The sequence below is a fragment of the Meles meles genome, chromosome 8 (assembly GCF_922984935.1).
Source record: "Meles meles chromosome 8, mMelMel3.1 paternal haplotype, whole genome shotgun sequence".
In the NCBI taxonomy this organism is placed as follows: domain Eukaryota; kingdom Metazoa; phylum Chordata; class Mammalia; order Carnivora; family Mustelidae; genus Meles; species Meles meles.
The window spans coordinates 32,999,310-33,023,548 of NC_060073.1; the positions used below are offsets into that span (position 1 = coordinate 32,999,310).

The 24,239-nt window shown below is 36.8% G+C and overlaps 1 protein-coding gene across 1 annotated transcript in view; it reads left to right on the plus strand.

Annotated features, from left to right (window-relative positions):
* The window catches only part of DCDC1 (doublecortin domain containing 1), a 423,366-nt gene that overhangs the window by 384,841 nt on the left and 14,286 nt on the right, over nucleotides 1-24,239 (plus strand). Inside the window, exons 30-36 of the mRNA XM_046015856.1 lie at nucleotides 379-472; nucleotides 2,703-2,873; nucleotides 10,443-10,628; nucleotides 12,049-12,252; nucleotides 13,808-14,009; nucleotides 18,466-18,618; nucleotides 19,331-19,432. Coding sequence (XP_045871812.1) covers nucleotides 379-472; nucleotides 2,703-2,873; nucleotides 10,443-10,628; nucleotides 12,049-12,252; nucleotides 13,808-14,009; nucleotides 18,466-18,618; nucleotides 19,331-19,432 — 1,112 coding nt within the window. The remainder of the gene's footprint in view (nucleotides 1-378; nucleotides 473-2,702; nucleotides 2,874-10,442; nucleotides 10,629-12,048; nucleotides 12,253-13,807; nucleotides 14,010-18,465; nucleotides 18,619-19,330; nucleotides 19,433-24,239) is intronic.

Consider the following 24,239-nt stretch of genomic DNA (forward strand, 5'->3'; position numbering starts at 1 on the left):
AGAGGCAGAAGGTTTAGAGAATGTCATGTCCATGTCAGGAGGGCCACGAGCAAATGATTATCAGGACAGGGCTGTGAGGCTTCCCAGGGGCCACATATCCCTGGCACCTGCTTAGGGCAGAGCATCCCTGGATGTCCTCACTCCCACCTGGTGACCCCATGCAGCAGCCAGGAACAGCAAGGGAGCCCCTTCCTCCTGCAGTGTTCCTCCAGCACTCTCTGCTGAGAAAGCTTTGTGAGGGAGAAATGCTTAAAGGATTCATATCCATTATCACAAAGCATGCATGGAGCTAAGAGGCAGCCCTCTGGTAAGTGGCACTGAGGGAGTTCTGATCGGGTTATGCTACTTGATAACAAGCCTAATCCTGTTTTCCCAAAGGACCTTTCACCTGGTGAGTAGCCCAGACCTTGTGCTGGCAGTGTCTATGACCAAAACGAGAAATGATGTCTGTGGCTATCCAGTTATTATTCAGGTAAGATATATATATATAGGCTAAGTAGTGATCATCGCCCTTTATTTAAAGTTAAGTAAATCTCTGTGCTTCCTTGTTGTAGAGAAAGATAATGGCTGTCATAGAAACCTATTTTGAATGCCATTGTTAAAATATTTACAATAGTCTGCCTGGATTTCAAATTCAACATGTTCATGTAGCTCTTAATTTAGTTTAATCCAACAGATGGTGATTGTGGGCTTGCTGCATGTCAGGAGTTATGCTAGTTACTTAAATCAAATCCAAGGGCAAGCATGAAAATTTATCCCAGTAGCATTCATATGGTCTCAGTGGCGGCTATGCTCAAGTGAAGAGCTGTCAGAGGCACGTGTTTAAAACTCAGTGATTGGGACCTACGCAATCTCCCTCTTACCTGGCAACTGGGGGGAAAGAGCATGATCAGAGAGGTCCTCCTGAAGGCTGTGAACTCATCAATGTTCATTCTACGAAGATACACATTTGAAATACACGTAACATAATTTAGCAAATGCTCGTAGCAGCCAAACAGCTTTTGGAGACTCCAGAGAAATCTGGGTTCATTTGAGTTTTGGGTAAAGATCTATGGAGTTCTTTTTTCTTGTTTATCTGTCATCCTTACTTGTAACCAAAGACACTCCTAAATAGATACAGTTTTTCCTTGTTAGGAGGAAAGCAATCTTAGGAGCACCCCTGCTCTGAATTTATTTTCTGTATCCTCCATAGTATTTACCATCTTTTGTTGAACAGAATATATTATCCCCAAAGTACATTTGTTTTATTCCATGTTTTTAATAGCAACGAGGCAGCTTGTTTCACAGGTCCTGAATCCATAATTGGGATATAGCAATCTGGACAAATATCAAAGCTTAATTAAATCTTCTACCCTGCTGATAAATATGGACAAAAAATTTATTCTAGGAGACATCATATATATAACATCACATTCTTCCCTGTCAGGTGCCTCTTTGGCATGGGCCACAGTGAGATTAAAATCTCATGCAGATGCAAATTTTGTACCTTAATCAGCTTCAAAAAATTATAGATATTGACATTTTCCCCTAAGGTTCCCATTTTTAAGAAATGAGTTTGATCTCAAGGTAATTTGTATTACCTTTCAAGATTTTTTCTTTGCTGATGTTCCATTTTTATTTCTTGAAGCATTTGGTTTGTGAGAAAATATTAAAGTTCATGTAAAATAATAAAAATGAGTCATGTTAGGTTAATGTTACTAGACCCCCCACTCTCTGTTCCTTGAAATAAAGTCTTTGTTTTCCATGCCTCTGAGGGATCCTCTATTGTCTGACCCATTAAATCAATTCTTAAGACCCATTTATTTTCCTCTTTACTATCAATCTTTCCTTGGTAAAGTGAATGCTATTCATTATAAAGTTCCTTTAGGTGTCCTGATATGTTTAGCTGGAACTAATCTACTAGTTTAAATTCTCTAAAATTGAAACTACTCTTTTCTTTACTTATGCTTGAACCAAGTTTTATAATAGAATAAATGTGCTGTTTCTGTTACATATAAAACTCTTTGTACTCATATTTTTTTAAAAAATCATCTCAATAATCAGGGAAACATAAATTAAAATAGCAACAAGACACTATTTTTCATTTATTAAATTTGTTAGGGCAAGAATGTGAGGAAAACAGGCTGTATCATATACTATTGGTGTAAGTGTAAACTAGAATAACCTCTTTAGAAATCATTTTGATATGAGAAAGCTTAACATGATATCTCATAATATTTAAAAATGATCATGTTATTTTATCAGCAATTGTACTTGAGGAGTTTGTTCTAAAGAATTTTTCATGGATTTACATGAAAATTTATTTATATGATTATTCATTGCTTTTTTGCTTATAATAAGGAAAATTTGAGGAACAATCTACATGTCTATTGGTGATAGGTAAAATAAAAACATCACTAAGATCAAATAGGATATATCCTTTAAAAATGTTAGGAAAAGTTTCATGGGATATTCTTATTTAAAAAAACTAATGCATTTATCAAATTATTTGCATTTTGTGATTTCATTTTTATAAATCAAAGGATGCATATTTAGAAATATAAAAATATGGCACATATAATCATCAAATATAAATAATGGTTATTACTGTATAGAATTATGAGTAATTATCTATACTTTCTGAATTTATGCAATGAAACTGTAACAGCTATAATCATATCATAAACTCCCCTGTCTAACTCCGTATTTTATCCTTTTTTCAGAAATACAAACCATATAACAATGGGGCATCCAATCAAAAATGGAATTGTGTGGAAGATAGGAAAGCTTTTGTGGCCTTTCATAGCACTGCACTGGATAAGCAGATCACAGCAGCAAATTATGCTGGTATTTGTACATCCTCTGTGATTAAAGAGGAAAACGTTGATCAACCTGTAAGTGGTTCTTTTCTACTAAGGATAAAAGAAAAATAGGAGAAAATGGAGTCGTTTAATAAAGGTAGAACTTCTTTTCTTCCTAGAAAACCTTATATTCACACAAATTAAACACTGATTTGTGAATGAAATCGCTTACACTCTGTGATTTTGGCTAGGAAACAATGAAGGAATTTTGGTATTACCCTCTGCTTATATTGTTTCAATGGCTCCCTATCATCAGCACCACCTTTGGTCCATCATCATTTCATCGGAACACTCATGAACGAGGATGAGCACATATGCTATACTCCCACAGCTGTGCCTGCCATACTAGATGGCACTGACTCCAAAAAGCATATTAAGGTGCACATGATTGTAGTGACTTTAACTGTATTACATTATACCATGCATAGGTCTAAATTTGAATACCTATATTCTGATTTTTAGAGGAAATAATTTTTCAAATGTAGACCTGTAGTCTTTATTCATAAGGAATTGTATCATACTTTACAAATACCTGAGGTATTTGTGGGTCTATATGTCAAACTACCTTGCTGTTGTTGATTACTATTGGCCTGTAGAAATCTCATAATGTACACTGCAAGATTCTCTATCCTCTTTGCTTCTCAGACTTCCCTAAATAGCTGCCTCTTCTCCTTCACCTCAAATTCCCTGGCTCTACTAAATAATTGTATTTGCCCAAATTTACCATACCATTTTGCATGTCTTTGGTTTTGACTATGCTATCCTCTCCCCCAACCCTTTTTGCTTTTGTCTATGAACTCCTACCAGTTAGCAAAAATACTGTCAAAGACTAAGGTCATCTTAAAAGGAATCAAGTCAGCTTGAAAAGGGTCCCAGTTCAAAGTCAAAACAATTTAAGCATCAGTAAGACTACTGAATATGGTGGATTGGTATACATCAAATATGTTTAAATCCATATGTTCATACTGATATTAAACAAGAACAACAATAATTCATTGATCACAATTAGATGGTGCTAAGGAACCAATTAGTTACTTTGAAAGCTTAGAAATGAAGAATCAGGCATTTTTCCCCCTTTACTTTATGATCTGTATCTTAGGATAACAAAATAGTAGATGAGAAGTTGCACTTCATAGGAATATCACAGCTAATAATTGAATAAGGTATGAAAAAATTTGGAGCCACTATGTTGTAAACTTTATTAAATTAATTGATCTAGGCAGTGGTTACCAGTGTCTACTACCATTACAGAGACACAACAGATAATACATGCCCTTTGATGAAAGTACGTAGTAGGGAAGTGTTCCTCCCCCCAAAAATGTAACTGGAATTTAATCAAGTTTTTCATTCTAACTAATACTTTACTAGAAATGTAGGAGATAAAGGAACATAGTAAATGACACAAAAACCATGTAGTCATCAAAATCCTAACTGAATACATAAAATAAATTACAATAAAGGAGAAAAGTGAGAAAGAGTTAAAGAAGAACATGGAAATTAATAAAAGAAATTTAAGAAGTATAGAAACCAATTATAATGTATTGAACTGATTTTGATTCTGTTTCAAACAAATTATAAGAGGAGAGAGAGAGATGATTGTAGAAATTTGAATACTGACTAAATATTTTACTATATTAAGGTAGTATCATGGTTAATTTCAGGGGTGATATGACAGTTACAATAAAAGAATTTTTATCTTTTAGAGGTACATACCTAAATATTTAAGAATGAAATGATATGATGCCTGGTATCAGTACCTGGTACCTGGTACTGATACTTTGCTTCAAAGTAATCTAGGGTAGGAATTACAAGTGGGTTGGGGAAGCAGATCAAACAAGATTGGTAATTGTTGATAATTGTTGAAGCTGGGTGAAGGGTAGAGGGGGTTGTGTCCTACTTTGGTATATGATTGAAATTTTCTGGTGATTATACAACTCGTTTTTATTGAAAGACACAGGAAAGGAGGAACTGTGCAGCTGGTGGGAAAGAAAAGAAGGCAGTAATTACAGAGATAGATGGTAGAATGCAGGCTGAGTTTTAGAGGGTGGTGGCATGAAAGGTGTGGAGCAATACTGGAACAGAGGTCTCAGTGGACATTTTGGTGTTCTGCTTAAGAAAAGGTTAATAGTTTAAGTACCAGATTCTTCCACTTGACAATTTTGTTAGAAATATTTAAAAAACCATTTTGTGTACTTTTTCTTAACCAGAATAGGCAGAACATCACTGTGTAGCAATGTTGGTTACAGTGCAACACATCAGATAGTTGGCACACTAGGTTTACTCTGAACTCATCCTAAAATCATACATGCAACTTATGTTCTTCAAGATAATTCTTGAAGGCCATTTGCTGTCATTTTTCTTATTAATAAGAGTGCAGCTTAGAAGATACATCAGCATGACTCCAATGCAGTATAAACTGGCTCTGTTTGCAAAATGAGTCCTTTAATCAGAGACTGAAATGGACTTCTGAGGTCTTTTTTTTAAAACTTGAACACAGTTGCCACTTTCAGTGGCTTCACCAATAACTTCTGGTCTTTAGCACCAATCACAACACTCTTATTTCATCACCTGGAAACTACTCAATTAACAAATCAGGAAAAAAACAGGTGTTGATGAGAATGGGGAAAAGGAGGAACCCTCTTACACTGTTGATGGGAATGTAAACTGGTGCAGTCACTTTGGAAAACAGTATAGAGATTCCTCAAAAAAGTTAGAAATAGAACTACCTTGTGACCTAGTAATTGCACTACTAGGTATTTATCCAAAGGATACAAACATGGTGATTTGAAGAGGTACATGCACCCCAATGTTTATAGCAGTGATGCCCACAGTAGTCAAAATATGGAAAGAGCCCAGATGTGCATCAAAAAATGAATGGATAAAAACATGTGAGATATATATAGGTGTGTGTATATACACACACACTCCCCATACAGTCCACACAATGGAATATTACTCAGCCATCAAAAATAATAAAATCTTGCCATTTGCAATGACATGGATGGAAATAAGAGGTATTATGCTAAGTGAAATAAGTCAGTCAGAGAAAGACAAATACCATATGATTTCACTTATATGAGGAATTTAAGAAACAAAACAGATGAACATAGGGGAAGGGAAGGGGAAAAAATAAGATGAAAATAGGGAGGCAAACCATAAGATGCTGAACTCAAGGAAACAAACTGAGGGTTGCTGAAGGGGTGATTGGGTGTTGGGCATTAAGGAGGGCAGTGGATGTAATGAACACTGGACGTTATATGCAACTGATGAATCACTAAATTCTACCCCTGAAACTAATAATACAGTATATGTTAACTAAATTGAACTGAAATAAAGAATTAAAAAAAAATTTTAATTAAACAACAACAACAACAACAACAACAAACTCCTCAATTTCTTCCTGGACCACAACAATCCAATTACTAGTTAATTTTATTTAGTAGCCATCTTGTGAATTTTGGGGTATTTTCCCTATAGGCCTTTAAAACTTGGTTGCATTTTAGTAAATCTAGATAAAACTTAGATAATTTTTGTTAACCTTTATTAACTTCCAGATAGTAATTGTAGAAGCTGAGTGTGGGTTCATGGGGGAACACTATACTGTACTATTTTTTGTATGATTGAAATATTTTATAATAGAAATGGAAAGAAAGGAGACCTAGAGTTTAGGTCTCAATGATTTTAAAACTAGTGCCTTTCTTCAACCATATAATCAAGATGTTCTTCTTATGCTAACCAAAATACAACTTCCCAGTTTCTAACAATTACTTGTTCTAAAAGATTATAATTTTACTTTCTCAATAGTTAAATGATAGCCTATCTGATAGAAGTTAATATGATTAATCTGAAGAGTACAGTAATATATCAATTCTAGGGTACATAGATTAAAAACCTCTCCTAGACATGGAGGAAATTACTCGTTGTACAAAGGCTCTAGGCCAGTGATTAGTCCTTAACTTTTTTTAGAGGTACAGACTTCTTCTTTTCCCCGCAAAATGCACGTGTATACACAAACACTTTAGTATAAGTTTTAGGGAGTTTATAGATTCCCCCTGAAATTCATTTTGGATGTAGGGTAAGAACTCCTTTTCTAGACCACATCCTAAGGGATAGCTTAGAAAAAGGAAACTAATATGAAGTAAATATTATATGTTAGATAGCTACTGTATGTTACATACTGACCAGTCTTAGTGATTTTCATACATGGTATCTCATTCAAATAATAAATATGATGAGGACACAATAATTTATTCACAACCACCTTAGGTACTATACAATAGCAATGGTCATTATTGAGCAGACTAACCCCAAGTAATAGACTATATGTCTATAAGGTCAAATGAACAGATCAAGTTATTCATTTCAATAAATCAAGGAAAATTTTATAGAGAAAATAATTAGTCAAATCAATTGCCCGGTATTCTAGATAGAATACCAGGGACTGACTTACTGAACTTTTAAACTCTGTTTGCATTCTACAGGCATAGTTAACCTGGGAGCTCCCCAAATGTATTGCCTTTTTATTTCTATCAGCAGTTTCAAAACAATATTAAATGTGAATAAATTAATCAAAAACTCTAGTTTACATTGTGTGCATGCACAGTTACCAAAATAAAGCAATTCAGAGATCATCAAGCCTGTAGCACCACGGTCATGGGGACTGATGTTTTAATGAATGAAAAATACATTTTCTGGATACTTTTCAATAGGCTTCTTTAGTATAATAAGGAAAATCATTGGCATGCAATTCATCATGAGGTACATGCTTTTCTATAGAAATGATTCTGCCCATAATATTCATTCAGTTCCATCTAAACAGGGATATTTTAATTTTCTGCCTTTCAGCAATGTGTAGAAAAATGGAAATCATATGTGCGTATAGAGAAATCCGTAGTGAAATTTAAGAATTAAATCTTCAAAAGTGTCATATAAATGTTGGCTTTGAATTGAGGTAGCTCTACATACTTATAGGGAGTACTTGAAGCAATATGAGAAATGTAAAAAAGCCAAGAACTTGGAATCAAATGTCAATTTTATATTTCAGTTCTGCCATGTATTCCTGGAGTATCCTTAAATGAAAACTTCCCTCTTGGAGTTTTTGTTTTCTCATCTGTAAACTGATTGCGAATGATAATAACTCTGGCTGTATTTAAGTTTTAGCTTTGTGAGGACGAAAGCAAATTAGAGAGTCTATATAAAAGTACTTTAAAATTTTATTATGGAAATTTTCATGCATAGACCAGAATAGTATAGTATAGAATAGTAAACTAGAATATAGTACACCAAGATACACTAAAATAAAAATAGTATAATGAAAAATAGAATAGTATAATGAATCCTAATATACTTTTCACCCAAATTCAACTATTATCAAGGTTTTGCAATCTTTACAACCCCCAGACATGATACCATTCCACCTTAAACGTAAGAGTATACTTCTAAAAAATTTGAACGTTTTCTTACTTAATCATTATACCATTATGACACCTAACTAAATTAACAATAATCCTTTGGCCATCAATCAAATATCCTGTTATTTTTATTTTTTTAAAGATTTTATTTACTTGACAGAGATCACAAATAGACAGAGAAGCAGGCAGAGAGATAAGAAGAAGCAGGCTCCTCCTCTGAGCAGAGAGCCCAATGTGGGACTCGATCCCAGGACCCTGGGATTATAACCTGAGCCAAAGGCAGAGACTTTAACCCACTGAACCACCCAGGTGCCCCAAGTATCCTGCTCTTAATCAAATTTCTGAGGTTCTTTAAGAAAGTCTTCCTATGGATGATTGATATGAATCAGGATTCAAGCAAGGTCCTCATATGATACTTAGTTGTTGATTCTAGAATTGTCTTATAGAATGCATACTGTTTGGATTTGTGTGTTTACTTCTCATGGCATTTTAAAATTTATTTGTCTAGCCCCCATAATTTCTGTAAAAGGAATTTAATACTAGAGTAGTAATTAGACTTATGATCAACATATTTAACAAGAATCTTCATGGGTTCATGGTTATTTCCTATTGATCACTTATGCAAGAATACAATGTCTGGATTTTCCATTCTTAGTGATAATGGGTATCAGTGGGCATGAGTAGAACCTAACCTCACATTTAACAAATCTCCCAATGACCTTTCATCTAGTATCACTCTTTGGTGATCATTGCCTGAATCAATTATTTCATTAGGAGTTTCAGTAGAGTCAATTTTGTCTAAGTCTATCATTTCCCCCCAACATTTATTAGCTAAACTCTTAATCTAAGGAAGAACTTCAATGAGGTTCATCCTCTTCAGCTAGGTATTTGACTACCCAAAAATATGGTTTTTAAGGGATGGTAAGATGAATGCTAATTCTTTCTATCCATTCATTTATCTATTGTGGTACAATAAACCACCTGAAAACTTGGTGGCTTCAAACAAGAACCACTTTTTTTATTCTGTGGGCCAAAAATTTGAGCTGGACTCAGTGGGGCCACTCTGCTGATCTTGCCCAGGGTCAGTAACATGACCCTAATTTGTGGTCATTTGGTGGTATGTCAGTAGTTTGGTGGTTCTGTGGGGACTGGATGGTTAAAGATGGTCTTCCTTACATGTCTGGAGATTGTGGCTGTTAGCTGGGGGCCTAGGTTCTTCTCAAGGCTTCTTAAGTAAGCTAGCTCAAGTTTGTTCACATTGTGTTCTCAGGGTTCCCATCGCAGCCAAAAGAACAACCTCCATTGTGCAAGCAAGTCTTATGCATCTCCTTGCCTCACGTTTATTAATGCTACTATGGCCAAAACAAGTCACATGGCCTCGCTCAGATTCAAAGAAAGGACAAAAGGAGAAACATTTCTTGATTAGAGGAGCAGCAAAGTCACATTTCAGAAGGACATGCAAACCAGGATGGAGCGGTTTTCTTGTGGCCATGTCTGCAAATAATTGGTCACACTTTCTAATGACCAGTTTTCCAGGCGGGGAGCCTGCTTCCTCCTCTCTCTCTGCCTGCCTCTCTGCCTACTTGTGATCTCTGTCCATCAAATAAATAAATAAAATCTTTAAAAAAAAAATTGTGCCAGTTTACTTACAAGTATTTTTAGCATCATTATGAGCTCATGGGATTTTATATTTTCGACTACATCCGAAGTTTTTGGTTATTCTTTTTGCTGTCCCCAAATTGTCCCACTTTGGGCCAGTGGAGGCTCCTTCATGTTGTTGGTTCTTGTGTCTTTTTAAAATGATTCCTTACCCTTGGATGGCTTCTTTTCTTTCCAGGCACCACAAGACATCACTTGCTCTTCTTATACATTTCTTGCCCCCAATCTGGAACTGACCATTCCTCCAGGAAACCCCGATCCTTGACATAAGTTATACTAATTACTGTTGAACTGTCATAGCCTCTAGCCTTTTTCAGTCAACAGAATTTGGAACTATGTTCTTAAAAAATAAAATTAGTTGGGAGCAAAATGATGCATTCATGTTGAGGTCTCAAATTTAGCATTTGGGGATTAATAAAGTGCTCTATTTGTCTTATAAATATTCTTCAAAAATGCTCTCATCATTTACATAAATGTAAATACATTTATGTAAATAAAACCTACATAAAACCATCTTTATTCCTTTTTTTAGGGATACTATTATCTCTCAGCGACTGGAAAGAAAAAAACAATGCTCTGCTTAGCATGTGGACAATCCATGAGAGCAGAGAAGGGGCTCAAACAGTTGCTTCCAGGGCTGCCATTCCTCTGTGCCTCGGGCTCCAAGACCCAGAAGCAGTTCTCACGAGGGCCTTTCAAGGTCATCAGTGTGGCAGGGGTATGTAATGACCTGAGCTTTGCTAATACGTGTGTGGCATCACTTTGGAAACTTTGATGCATTCATTATCTGCCTTGCACTCAAGTTCATCTGCACTCATCCAATTCATCTTCCTCTGATGCCCCTTTACCATTCCACCTGCATTGATTTCCTCTTGTCCATTGTAATTTAAAATACCTTGTCTATTAATAGTTCGATACAGTCTTTGAAGTTAATTGGGCACTTCTGCGGCTTTAATCATCTACTAACACCTTCCACTGCTCTCTGTGTTGCTTTTAGATGAGGAAGTAACTGCAAATCTTTACACAGTGGAGCAGCTTTCTTGCCTATACTCGCAAACTTCTTCTTACTAGCATGGAACATTTCAGGAGGAATTTGACGTGTTGTTAATGGCTGTTCAGGTTGGGTGCCTGAATTCATGCATCCATGTCTAATACTATTTATAGCTCATGGAGGAAAATAAAAATCCCTGCCACTTTCCTGCAATCTTAATTTAAAATGACACCATTTGAAAAGTCCTCTCCTTCAAGTTTAGAGTAGGATGTGCTAAAGGGAACTTACACACTTATATAAAAAGGAGCAGTTCCTAAAGAGGAATCTTCCAACGTGGTGTGCTCTCCAGGGCTTACTGTCTCCATTTCCAGATCTTTCTCCTCGGTCCCCTAAACTGGATACACAGTGCAGTGTGGGAAGGGTCTGGAAGGGACAGGAACAGTTGCAATACATTTTAAGTGCAACAGTAACTCTGAAGGTGAAAAGAAGTCGGTCCTCTGGGGAAGTCTGAAGGCAGTTGTCTCGGCTTTAGTGATGGTGGGGTTAAGGAGGTACTGGTGAGCTGTTTGGCAAGAATCCCCAGTGTTAAAGCATCTCAGACAGAATTTTTCCTTCAAAGCAGCATCCTGTGTAGGGATGGAAAGGGAAAGGGGAAGTGTGGTGTCCACCACCCTCATTACCATGTAGATTAGGACTGCACTCATTCCCCTCCCCATTCATCAGTATCTGCCACCACAGGGTGGCATCATCCTCAGGTTAAAGAGGAAGAGGTTATCTGTAGGTCCAGCATCCCATTACTTTAAGGCCAGGCTTTCTCGTGCCCCGGCATCCTTTTACCGCAACTCCTATCACAGGAGAAGGCAGAGTAGAAAACAGGAGAAGGCCAGAAACACAAGCCAGAAGTCTAAAGTCACCTATAGACTCAGTGACAGGGCTGAGAAGAGAACTGAGTTCTGACCCAATGTTCTTCCCACTGCGGTATCCAATACCTACAGCATGCAGAGTGAGCGTCTCAAAATGTAGATACCACACCCAGGTGCATGCAAATGTTTATTAAATTAAGAGACTGAAACATACCAAAATAACAAAAACTAAAAGAAAAAGCTTGAGTAGACCTTTGTGTTTTTTCGTTTTTGTTTTTGATCAGGCTGATTTATCTTCTTATGAGGCTGAGAAAACGCTAAGTTATTATGAAGAACGCCTGTTATCTTTACGGATGAAGACCTGCACGCAAGTTGTACCTCGTAGTGGTGGGGCAGCTATGCACCAGAAGGCAGTGAAAATAATTGCATACAAAAACGGAGATGGATATCGGAATGGGAAGTTAATTGTGGCTGGAACATTCCCCACAGTAAGTGACTATAACTTAAACATTTCTTGCATCCTTCGAGGTAAAGATAATAATGATTCTTCTGACAAGAAAAAAAGCAATGGGATTGAATGATAAATGTCCCTGGCCAGTTTTACCAATTTAGGCTAATGAGATCAAGATCTCTGTTTTCTTAAAGATATTCTTTTTTATTGTATTGCTTTGGATACAGACTTAGAAAGAAGGGAAGCCAGAATATGATTTTTAGATTGGCTCCAGAGCAAAGATACATAAAAGCAGTGGTGGGCTTATTTGTGGAGCATAACAAATAACATGGAGGACATGGGGAGATGGAGAGGAGAAGGGAGTTGAGGGAAATTGGAAGGGGAGATGAACCATGAGAGACTATGGACTCTGAAAAACAACCTGAGGGTTTTGAAGGGGCGGGGGGGGGGGGGTGGGGAGGGAGGTTGGGGAACCAGGTGGAGGGTAATAGAGAGGGCATGTATTGCATGGAGCACTGGGTGTGGTGCAAAAACAATGAATACTAGTACGCTGAAAAGAAATTTTAAAAAAGTGAAAAAAAAAAAAAAAGCAGTTGTGGGGAGGTGGGGGAAGCTACCAGATTTTCTTCGCTTGTGTGATAGAGAGAATGCCCCCCTTTTTTTTCACCTTCCTTCCCATTCCAGCTTCAAGCTGTATGTCATCTGACTATTCTAAGAGCTGCCGCCTCATTTATCATTTGTAAAATCTGAGCACTTATTTGTTGACAGGTTGTTTCATTTCATTCTCAAATCAGAGAAGCAAGAGTTGTGTTAGGAAGGAACATGTGGTTTCTGTCGTAGAGCTCAAAAGGTCCAAACCCCGCTTTGTCCTTCTTTTGTTTGGTGATTATCTTGTCTATACATTCTGACCAATGCCTTTCACAGCGTATTTTATAAGCAAAATTAAATGTGATATGGACATACCCTGGAGACTTCCTTGAAAACACACACATATACACCTACTCATTCTATTCACCTTCTGAATACAAGTAGCCTTTTTATTAAGATATTATTCAGTGAACTAAACAAATCCCCAAAGTTAGCAACTCCAAGATTCACCCGGAGCACCACAGCTGGCTTGTGGAGTCTTGGACAAAAATGTCAACCTGTGTCCCTATCTGCAAAATGAAAGTAAGAATATGGGTTAGTTTGGGTTTGAAAGTCAACTACTCATTTATTTTAAACCCGTTCATCCATACGAAGTGCTACAGTTTTATGCCTTATAAAGCAACAAAGTTGAAAGTGGATCTCTAAGTTGAACACTTCTTAGGGAGTAAATACTCCTATGATAAAATGTATTAACATACATCATCTGCTGTGCTAAATTTTTGGAGCTAATCTTCACAATTTGAGTGGACTAATTTTGTGAAATTATGTAGGACAGCCTGATACCAAAAATTGTCTTGAATCAAAGATCAAGTCTGTCGTTATTTAGCTTTCTATTTTTGCAAATCAATGGATTTTCTCAAATTTCTAAAATAATAAGCTCTTCACGATTTTCCCCAGCCCTATCACTCTTTTGTCACATCAATTCCTTACAATCTGTTATTTAGCTTCTTACAGAATGCACGAAGCAACTTGGTCTCACCAGGGCAGCCTCCAAAGTATATACCAAAGATGGGACCACGATCCTTTCCTTATGTGATTTGGTTTTATGGGCGCTAGAGGCGTCTTTCATCCAGAGAGACACCGAGAAACAAACGAAAGAGGCAGTTCCTGTTCAAACAAAGGAGACAACTATTAAAAGAATGAAAGGTTGGTTACAGTCTGTAAGATTTAGCTGATTCTACTTTTCATCATAAAAATGTTAAATGTGATTCTGTGACTAGGTCACCCCTTCTAGAATTACAAAATCATAGGAAGCTGCTCTCTTGTGAGATTGTCATACTGCTTTTACCTTGCAGAATGGTAAGAAAAAGTTAGCAAATAATGTAAATTTAGTCTCAGCACCAAAACAATAAATAAGTTGCCTCAAATTTATAAAATGTATTTGACAACTTAGCTACTTTATGTTAACATAAGCAACTTTTGCTTTTACATTTAAAATCAAAACCAACCAGAGACCACTTAAGAAGATGGGGCTGGATCAGTAAAATATCTGTTATTTGAAGAGAAGAGGTCCTCTCTATACCTCCTGCCCACAGGCTGCCCTTACTTGCCCCCGCCTGTCTCCACCACTCCTCTAAACGCCCAGAACCACTGCCAAGGCACCTGTATTGCAGCTGCTAGCACATGTATTATAATCTGTTTACATTTTTGTGTGTCTCATTAAACTGCATACAGCTTGAGGACAGAAACTGCATCCCCAGCAACAGTTTGCTTAATACAAATGAGTGATCTCAGCTTTCCACTGTTGTACAGAGAGTCATGATTTGAAGATTAAGAACTTGGGTTTTGGAGCCAAAATTCCAGGGTTCAGATCCTACCTCTTTTCCTTTCTAGCTGAATGATCTTGGGCAAGTTGTTTAACCTCTTGTATCCCAGTTTCCTCATTTTATGAATTCCACAGGTAATCATGTAAATGTGTACTCATTTGGTCCTCATAAATATGAACATGTATTCATAAAACATATGAATAGGAGTTTATGTATAAATGTATATGCCACTGAGAATAGTGCCTGGTTGATGTTTACTAAATATTTAATGAGTATTAGTGATCATTATTGTGTGTACAGTTGAGTAGGAAAAACCCAGTCTTATTCCTGTGTGTCTCTTCTTTACTCTCACACTCTTATCAGATTCATAACACTTCTGACACCCGGTATGTGTGTTTTCTCCCCCACACCAAACAATTTTGCAACACCAGCTGGGTGTCCTACAATTTAACTCAATTTTTCCACTCTCTACCTGGTTATAGCATCAGATCTCATGAGTTAAGAACTCAGTCCCATAAGACAGCTCCCCACTCCATCCCCACTTAAGCTGTCCAGATCTGTGTTTCTGACCAATTGGTTTAAATTGGAAATTCCCATGATTCCTCCTTTCAGTTGGATTAATTTGCTAGAGCAACTCACAGAACTCAAGGAAATGATCTACTTACTGTCTACTGGTTTATTATAAAAGAATATGATAAGGAATACAGATGAACATCTGAGTGAAAGAAATGAGTAGGGCAAGGTGTGTGGGAAAGGGCACAGAGCTTCTCTGCTCTCTCTAAGCCCACCACTCTCCTACCATCTCCATGTGTTCACCAACTCAGAGGGTCTCCAAATCCTGTACTTTTGGGATTTATATGGAGATTTCATCATGTAGCCATGACTGTTCACTAATTCCATGTCCAGCCTCTCTCCCTACTCTGGAGAGTGAAGAGTAGGGTAGAAAATTTCAAGATTCTAATCATGGCTTGGTCTTTCTGATGACCAGTCTTCCTCCAAGAGTCTGCCCAAAGTCTCATTAGAAGACAAGATACTGGGGCCCCTGGGTGGCTCAGTGGGTTAAGCCTCTGCCTTCGATGCAGCTAATGACCTCAGTGTCCTGGGATTCAGCCCCACGTCTGCTCTCTGCTCTGCGGGAAGACTCTCTCCCCTCCCCACCTCTGCCTGCCTCTCTGCCTAATTGTGATCTCTGTCTGTCAAATAAATAAATAAAATCTTAAAAAGAAGAAGAAGAAGAAGACGAAGAAGACGACGACGACGGCAAGATACTGCTACCATCCAGGAAATGCCAAAGGATTTAGGAGTCCATGTCAGGAGCCAGGATCAAAGACAAAATATTTGGACAAGAGATGCTCCTAGTGCTCTTATCACTTAGAAAATGACCAGTAGAAGCACTCTGCCAGGAACATAGGGCAGAGACTAATATATATATTTTCTATTATTTCACGATGATATTACTCGTCCTCTTTTCTAATGAGTTTTTTTAAATAATTATGTCAACATTTAATGCCTAGCTAATCATTAAAGCGCATAGTTTGGCCTTTATTTGGCATATGAAATATCTTATCTCCAGGTTCTGGAAGATTACAATATCAAATTGTTATTTAAAAGTTGCCTGGAAGTAATGTTATTCACACTGCGTACTAAAAGGGTATGGCCATCCCTTCCCCTCTATAATCTAGAGGTTGTCCTTGAATCAGGCTGGTTCATTAGTGGGTTGCCCCCCTTTACTGAATCTCCTGGCTTGTGTTATGCCACCAGTTTGCATTGTGGAAAACAATTGCTATGGAGATAGTGGTAAAGGGCACAGGCTTTGGAGGCACATGGCCGGGTTCTAATCCTGACTCTGCTGCTACCAAGCTATGTGTTTAGCCCACGTTACTCTGTAAAAGAAGAGTGGACGTACCTCAGAGTATCATTTGGAGATTTACCTGAGATAATGCAGAGGTCTTAGTGAAATGCCCAGCGTGTCGTAAGTTCTCAATATTGTTCATTTCTTTTATAGGATACTGTTTGCTACCTCACAAATAACCCCCTTATGAAGACCCTGAAATAAATTTCTCTCAGATATCAGGACCAGAAAAGTTGTATCTTCTGAGGAATTTATCTCTCTGTGTGGCCCATGCGAATCTTGAAATTGTGTTTTCTTCTTTGCTTGGGCCCCTAGAATGCTCAGAACCCAAACTGTTATTTAACTCTAGCAAATGAAATGTGTGGCTTTCATGTCCATTCAATAACAAAAATATTATCTAGCATTTTTTGGATGCTCGTCCAATTAAATAGGCCAAACACCATTTATTCTAAGCACTTTCCTTTTTTTTTTAATAGTTTTTTTCTTTTTTTATAAACATATAATGTATTATTAGCCCCAGGGGTACAGGTCTGTGAATCGCCAGGTTTACACACTTCACAGCACTCACCATAGTACATACCCTCCCCAATATCTATAACCCCACACCCTTCTCCCTATTCCCCTCCCCCCCAGCAACCCTCAGTTTGTTTTGTGAGATTAAGAGTCGCTTATGGTTTGTCTCCCTCCTGATCCTGTCTTGTTTCATTTATTCTTTTCCTACCCCTCAAACCCCCCACGTTGCATCTCCACTTCCTCATATCAGGGAGATCATATGATAGTTGTCTTTCTCTGATTGACATAATTCATTAAGCATAATACTCTCTAGTTCCATCCACGTCGTCGCAAATGGCAAGATTTCATTCCTTTTGATGGCTGCTTAGTATTCCATTATATATATATAGATATATCTATATATCTATACAGATATATAGATCTATAGATCTATATCTCACATCTTCTCTATCCATTCATCTGTTGATGGACATCTAGGTTCTTTCATAGTTTGGCTATTGTAGACATTGCTGCTATAAACATTCGGGTGCACGTGCCCCTTCAGATCACTATGTTTGTATCTTTAGAGTAAATACCCAGTAGCGCAATTGCTGGGTCATAGGGTAACTCTATTTTCAACTTTTTGAGGAACCTCCATGCTGTTTTACAGAGTGGTTGCACTAGCTTGCATTCCCACCAACAGTGTAGGAGGATTTCCCTTTCTCCACATCCTCTCCAGCATCTATCATTTCCTGACTTGTTAATTTTAGCCATTCTGACTGGTGTGAGGTGATATCTCATTGTGGTTTTGATTTGTATTCCCTGATGCCGAGTGATGTGGAGCATTTTTTCATGTGTCTGTTGACCATATGGATGTCTTCTTTGCAGAAATGTCTGTTCATGTCCTCTGCCCATTTCTTGATTGGATTATTTGTTCTTTGGGTGTTGAGTTTGATAAGTTCTTTATAGATTTTGGACACTAGCCCTTTATCTGATATGTCGTTTGCAAATATCTTCTCCCATTCTGTCAATTGTCTTTTGGTTTTGTTAACTGTTTCCTTTTTTTTTTTCTTTTAATCTTCCCAACAGCAGAATGAGATAGATACTACTATTGGTTTATAAGATGAGGACACTAGGCGTTTTGTCTTTGGCTTTACTCTATCACTATACTTCTTTCCTCCTTTCCTTGGTTTTCTTATCTCTTTATTTTATTCCTCTTCAGAGTAGATATTTTAGTAAGTCACCTCAGATTTCTTTCATATCTAGTAAAGCATAAGAAAAGAATTTAAAGTTTATTTATAATCACATTACTTTAAATTATTTGGTTGCATATGAAATTTCTGATCATATTAATGTATTTGCATCTGGTTTGGGTATTACCTGTTTAAATGGAGTCATTAATGAGAAAGGAAATATTTTGAATAAACAAATTCAGGAGGCAAATTTATTCATTATTTATTGTGCATTGGTTATTGTGCCATTTGTTTCCTAGAAAACCAGAGAATGGAAGTGAAAACCAAATTGTTTCCAAAGTCTGTGATGTCAGATAGTTTGGATGGTATAGATAAGTCTCTGCTCGCCCTCATCCTCAGAAATCCCATTGCTATCTGGGTATCCTGCGGTGAACCATTTCTATCTCCAAAGGGTAAGTTTTTTGGTTTTGTTTGCTTTCAAGCAAGTATATAAAGAAGAGAGAAATAAACTTTATGTCACCATAAGAAAAGAATTAAATGTGTATAATGCCAACATAATAACATCACATTTATGCAAAGAACAGGAGGTCCATCAATTAACATGTGCACAAGGATAGCTGTACTCCTATATTTGCACAGTTGCCTGTTTTTTCTTACTGGAATGGAGTATTCTGCATGGAAAAATGTCTAATTTAGTTGATAAAGAGATCCTTGGTCTATAAGACTGAGAATAATGGTATACATTAGAAAATAACAAATGAGTTTAATTCACACTGAAGACGACCTGTCTGCACATTTTCATTTTTAAGAATTGCACCCTTTAGGCAGTAGGTGGATGTTTAAAAAATGAATGGTTCCAAGCCAGGCTTTCATCACCTCCAAATAGTTTGTGGAAGTGGAAAATGAAATATGGCTATTGCATATGGTAAATCTATATAATAAAGCAGCACTGTTCTTCTTCCCCCCTTCTCCATTCCATAAAGAAATGCCTTAAGCCCTGTCATCTTTCAAATGAGGTTTCTTTTAATGACCCTTACCTTTTAATTACTTGTTTCTAATTGAATCTATTTCTTGGAGCAGAAAGTTCTTTATAAATTATTGGCTTGCATGATAAATTACTGTTGATAACACAATGCAAGATAAAAAACCATGTATTTTTTTTAGCTTTGCAGAAAGCAGAAAAAGTAGAAAAACAGAACTGGTTAAAAAAGGACAAAATTTTGGCTGATCTAGACACCATGAAACACAAAATGAGACTGTTAAAAGGTCAGTATGAACTAAATCAAGTATCACCATGTTTAATTCTAAATGTAACCCCAATTTGCTGGAAGTTTTTTCTTACTATTAGATATCAGATGTTTAACTGAGTACTATAAATATTGTGTCACAAAAGTCACTTGAGCAAGTCTGAAACCTAATATATCTTTCAGTACTGATTTTATATTTGTAACTTTTATATTAAAATGAATACCACATGAATTATATGTAAATTTTTAAAATTAGGAGAGTATCTGGGTCATTTAACCCCTATGTTAGGATTGAAATAGTTGCTGAAGTAACATTTTGTGGGCTTTGGAATTAGTCCTTAAACAAAAATTTCAGTCTGTTCCTTAGGTATTGCTGGGAGAGAAGTTTAGGGGTTGTTTTTGTTTGCCTGTTTGGTTGTTTGGTTTTATTTTTTTTTTCTAAGATTCATTTATTTATTTGAGAGAGAGACCATGTGCACAGGGAAGGGCCATAGGAGGAGGAAAAGAGTCTTTTTGTTGCTGTTGTTTAGTTGAAAGAGAGAGAGAGAGAGAAAGTAAGCACAAAGGGAGAGGGAGAAGCAGACTCCATCTGCTGCTCCATCTTAGAACCCTGGGATCATAACCTAAGCCAAAGGCAGAGGCTTAACTGACTGAGCCACTCAGGCACCCCTGTTTATTTTATAATCTGAGTGAGGAAGTACTGAATTTTTCAAAGGTCAGTATCAGCAGGGCTTCTTCAAGTTAGGCAGCATAAGCTATGCTAGTCACAAAGTGATCAACTGGCAGTATTTGTTATCCTCTTTTATTCTCTTTGTCGTAGAATCTTAGGTTCTAGACATTGTACTATTCCAAACACTTGAGGTTCCAGATGGTTCTTCGGGGAGAAACAGTGTATTATGGACTTCAGTCTAGAAAGGAATACATTCAGGCTCTGTCATTGCCCTGACAGGATATCAACTCCTAAGTTGGCACACTGTCTGTTGGCAAAAGCATGTGAATTTTACTTCAATAAGCAACACAACTAGTTGTAAATGCCCTAAATGGAAATCTGGGTTGAAATGACTATTATTCAGTTTTTTCCAAAAGAATTATTGGGTCTACATGAAAAACATCTATCATGACTGGTAATCTCTGCTATTCTAACTACTACACATTTTCACCAAAATGTCCCTTGGGCATGTCCAAAACCAAAGTTTTCATATCACCACTCCAGTATCTCCTTCATTTCTTCTAGCAGTGGGCCCTACCACCATCCACCCATGTGTTCCATCTTAGAAACCTGGGAGTTATCCTTGGCATCTCCCTCTCTCTCACTTTCTTGAAGCAAATATCAGTAAGTCGTGTTGCTTCCAACCTATCTTCTCAAATGAATCTGGTCTCCATCCTCAACTGTGTTATCTAAATTCTAGCTATTGTCATCTATTCCTTGGATTACTATAACAGCTTTGTGACTTGTTTCCCTGCTTCCAGTCTTGATAGTAGTTTCTATTCTATGCATAATGGGGACATTCTGAAGCTGGAGTGATCAGGCAAAAATACAAAGCCGTCATGGTACTCCAGGCATAAAACCTTTCAAAGTTTCCTATTATCTTTCAGACAAAGATGAAACTCCTCAACGTGTTCTTTCATGACATGGTCCTGTGTAAGCCGCTCTCTTTCCTTGTTCTCTCCACTACACCAGTTGGACTATTTTTCAGTCCTGGAGACATATCAGGAGCTTTCTTAACTCTGAGAATTTGGCACAATTTAGTTTCCTGTGCCTCAACTTTTCTCTCCCTTGTCCTTTTGGATTGTTTCTACTGATTAAATGGTTTTCAGCTTACTTGTTATTTCTTCCTAAACTTTCCCTTTTCCATGTTAGGAATAATGCAGTTTATCACACCTTGAACTTCCCCTCTGATAATCATTATTACATTATTATAATTACCTGGTCATGTAACTATCTTCCCTATGTTACATTATAAATTCTACTACCTTCTTATTTGTGCTGTGAATACTTGTAGAAGGACTGAATTAAAGAATGAGCAGAATTTCAACCATTCATTCCACTAAGGTCTATTCCTATATCAAATTAAATCAATAAAAAGCAAAATACTGAAAATAACACCAGGCAGAGCTGCCTTTACTGTATTCTGATTTTATATTATATCTTCAGCTTTTATTATAATTAAGTATTAAAAAAGCATTTATTAAAAAAAAGGCATTTAAAGTTCAGTTGGTATCATCTGCAGTATCACTGTTGATAGATGTCAGATGGTGTCCATTATGGAGGAATCCATTAATGAAATTTCTCTTAGAATTTAGTGCTAAGATAAATCTTGTCTCTACTGACAAACTGTTATATTTTCTGCTATTAAATGTAAATTCAATACATGCATATAAAATACCTACTCTGAGGAAGAACTTTTCTAGTTGTCGGGATTATGAAGATAAATAAGAAAAAGTCAAAGTCCAGTTAACTGTAGTCCCTGTTGGATGATGAGCTTCTTGGGGATTGGGTGGAAGAGCAGCTAAGTAGATTATTTTCCATTATTATAGCCATTGCTGAATGCAACAAGTATTGATTAAGCATATATAAAGTACTGTGCTAAGCTGATTTTACATTTCATTTGTAAGTGTGGTCATTGCTAATATTAATCACAATACTAGTAATGACTTTGTAGGGTTTTATGATGAAGTAAGAAATGTCGAGAATTTACTGCATGTGCAGCACATAATAAATACTCAATAAATATTAGCATAAGGTTATTAAGAAGGCAGCCCATTTTCAGACTTGGGGGTCTTAAAAACTGATTAGTGAAATGAAGAAATATAAAGGTGATGCTGGAGCATTTTATCTAGTGTGAGAGCTACAGGGATTTGCCGACTAAAACCTCAGGTGAGGTGGACTCACCCTCCCAAGCACGGATAATGCTGAAACAGGATGGGCCACTGATCAAGGGAGAGTTGGGTAGGCGAGCTGTCTGGGTGAGATTTATAGTTTGAAAGAATAGCAAGGCACTCACATTCTCTAGGTTTCCTCATTAATTGTTAGCTATTATTGTTACTTTCCCCGGATCTCATATGAACTAAAATAGGATATATGGAGAATGTAATGGGAAAATAAAAATAATTTAATCAATACATTTTTGCTTGGTTTCAATTTGTATTCTTACCTACATAAATAGTAGTTTGTTATGAACATCTTTCCCTGAACCAAAACCTTTTGTGATGGATTTATGTCTCTTTATGAAAATTATAGTGCAAATGCATTCATTTTTTTAAGACCATTAGAAGCAAGTTGACAAAAAACAAATAAAGCATAATGGTTTTTGCTCTTTTCCTACATTCAAATCTTGGCTTTTAAGAGCATAAATGATAAACTATTGGTGAGCTCTCTTTGGTTGAGCAAAGTTTTAGTGTTCAAAAGGCGCTATAAATAAAATATTTATGTGTCATAAATTAGTGTCATCTACTCTTTATGAATAGAGTAAGCTAAAAACTATATTTGTGTAAATTTGTGTTATGTATTTTTCTCATACCACTGTGGTCTTCTCCAAAGCTCATAACCTAATGGCATTGCCACTGTAACTCATTGGCTGACTGATTCAATTATGTTTTCTCCACATCCATAAATTGCATAGAATGCTTATTAGGTATGTGGAATTCTGATTTCCCTGAAAAGTCATTGCTGCCATTTATTTTTATTGTTTGATCTATTTCCACAAACTTGAGCTTTCAAGAGCGCAGATGCTTTATTCTCTGCAAATACTAAATTGTTTTCAGAGTTCTGCTTGTAGTCATGGTCTGAAAAATCTGCATATTAAGACTCCCTTGGCAACAAAATTAGGACTCGACTTGATGTTAGTATTTCTAATATTTTATCCACCTCAGCATTACTTTCTCAAAGAACCCTTCTCTAGCACTTCAGACTAGGGTGTTGGCCCCTGTGAGATGCTTTTAGAGATCCCATTCTCTGGTGCAGCACAATTGCAATCGATTATTGGTATAATCATTTCCTTGACATCTGCCTTCCCCACCAAACTTGAGACAAGGACTAAATCTTGAACATGTTTGGATTGGCTTCATCTACCCCAATCCCTGACTGGCTGGTGCGCAGCATAATTTTCTAGAAGCAACATGCGAAAGAAAGCATTATCGTTACTTAAGAAGTTTAGGGATCAGTATGAGACTCAGTGTGAGTTTATCTTCAACACGGAAAAAGAAAACAATTTTGTAAGTATGATTTTTAAATCTCTTTTACAATTTTAAGTGGACTAGCTGGAAGAATGCATACATTTAAATCAACACACTTATTAAATAATGCCTATTATTCTTTGGAGTACAGTATTTCGATAAATATTTTCTCTTACCACAGCTTTTTAACAACCTAAAGGGCACAGCAGAGGTGTCAGAAACTAATCGTGCTTGCGGGTATTATTAGATGGAAAAAAAAGGCCTCCTGTCTCTTGGGTTAATATTATTTTAGAAGTACTTAATCCCCAGGCTGCTAAGCTAATTGTTGGGGAAAGGCTTATTATTAGTGAAGAGAACAAAACATATGTTCCAGGACTGGAAGAGATGATGGACTATATAGGTCATGGATTCTATTTGACTAAATTACCACTGAACCATATCGTGCAGGAGAGGCCGGGGCCACTGTGGAAGTCAGCATGTTATCTTTCTTTTCCATCTGTACAGTGAATATGCATATCCTGGCTATTTGAAGCCTCAAGCTCCCATAAGAAGCGGCATTGTTAGATATTATTACCTTAGGCATCTTTGCTTTTATGATATATTTAGTATTTTAGCCTATGCTCCCAAGTGGAATGATTTATGCATAGAAT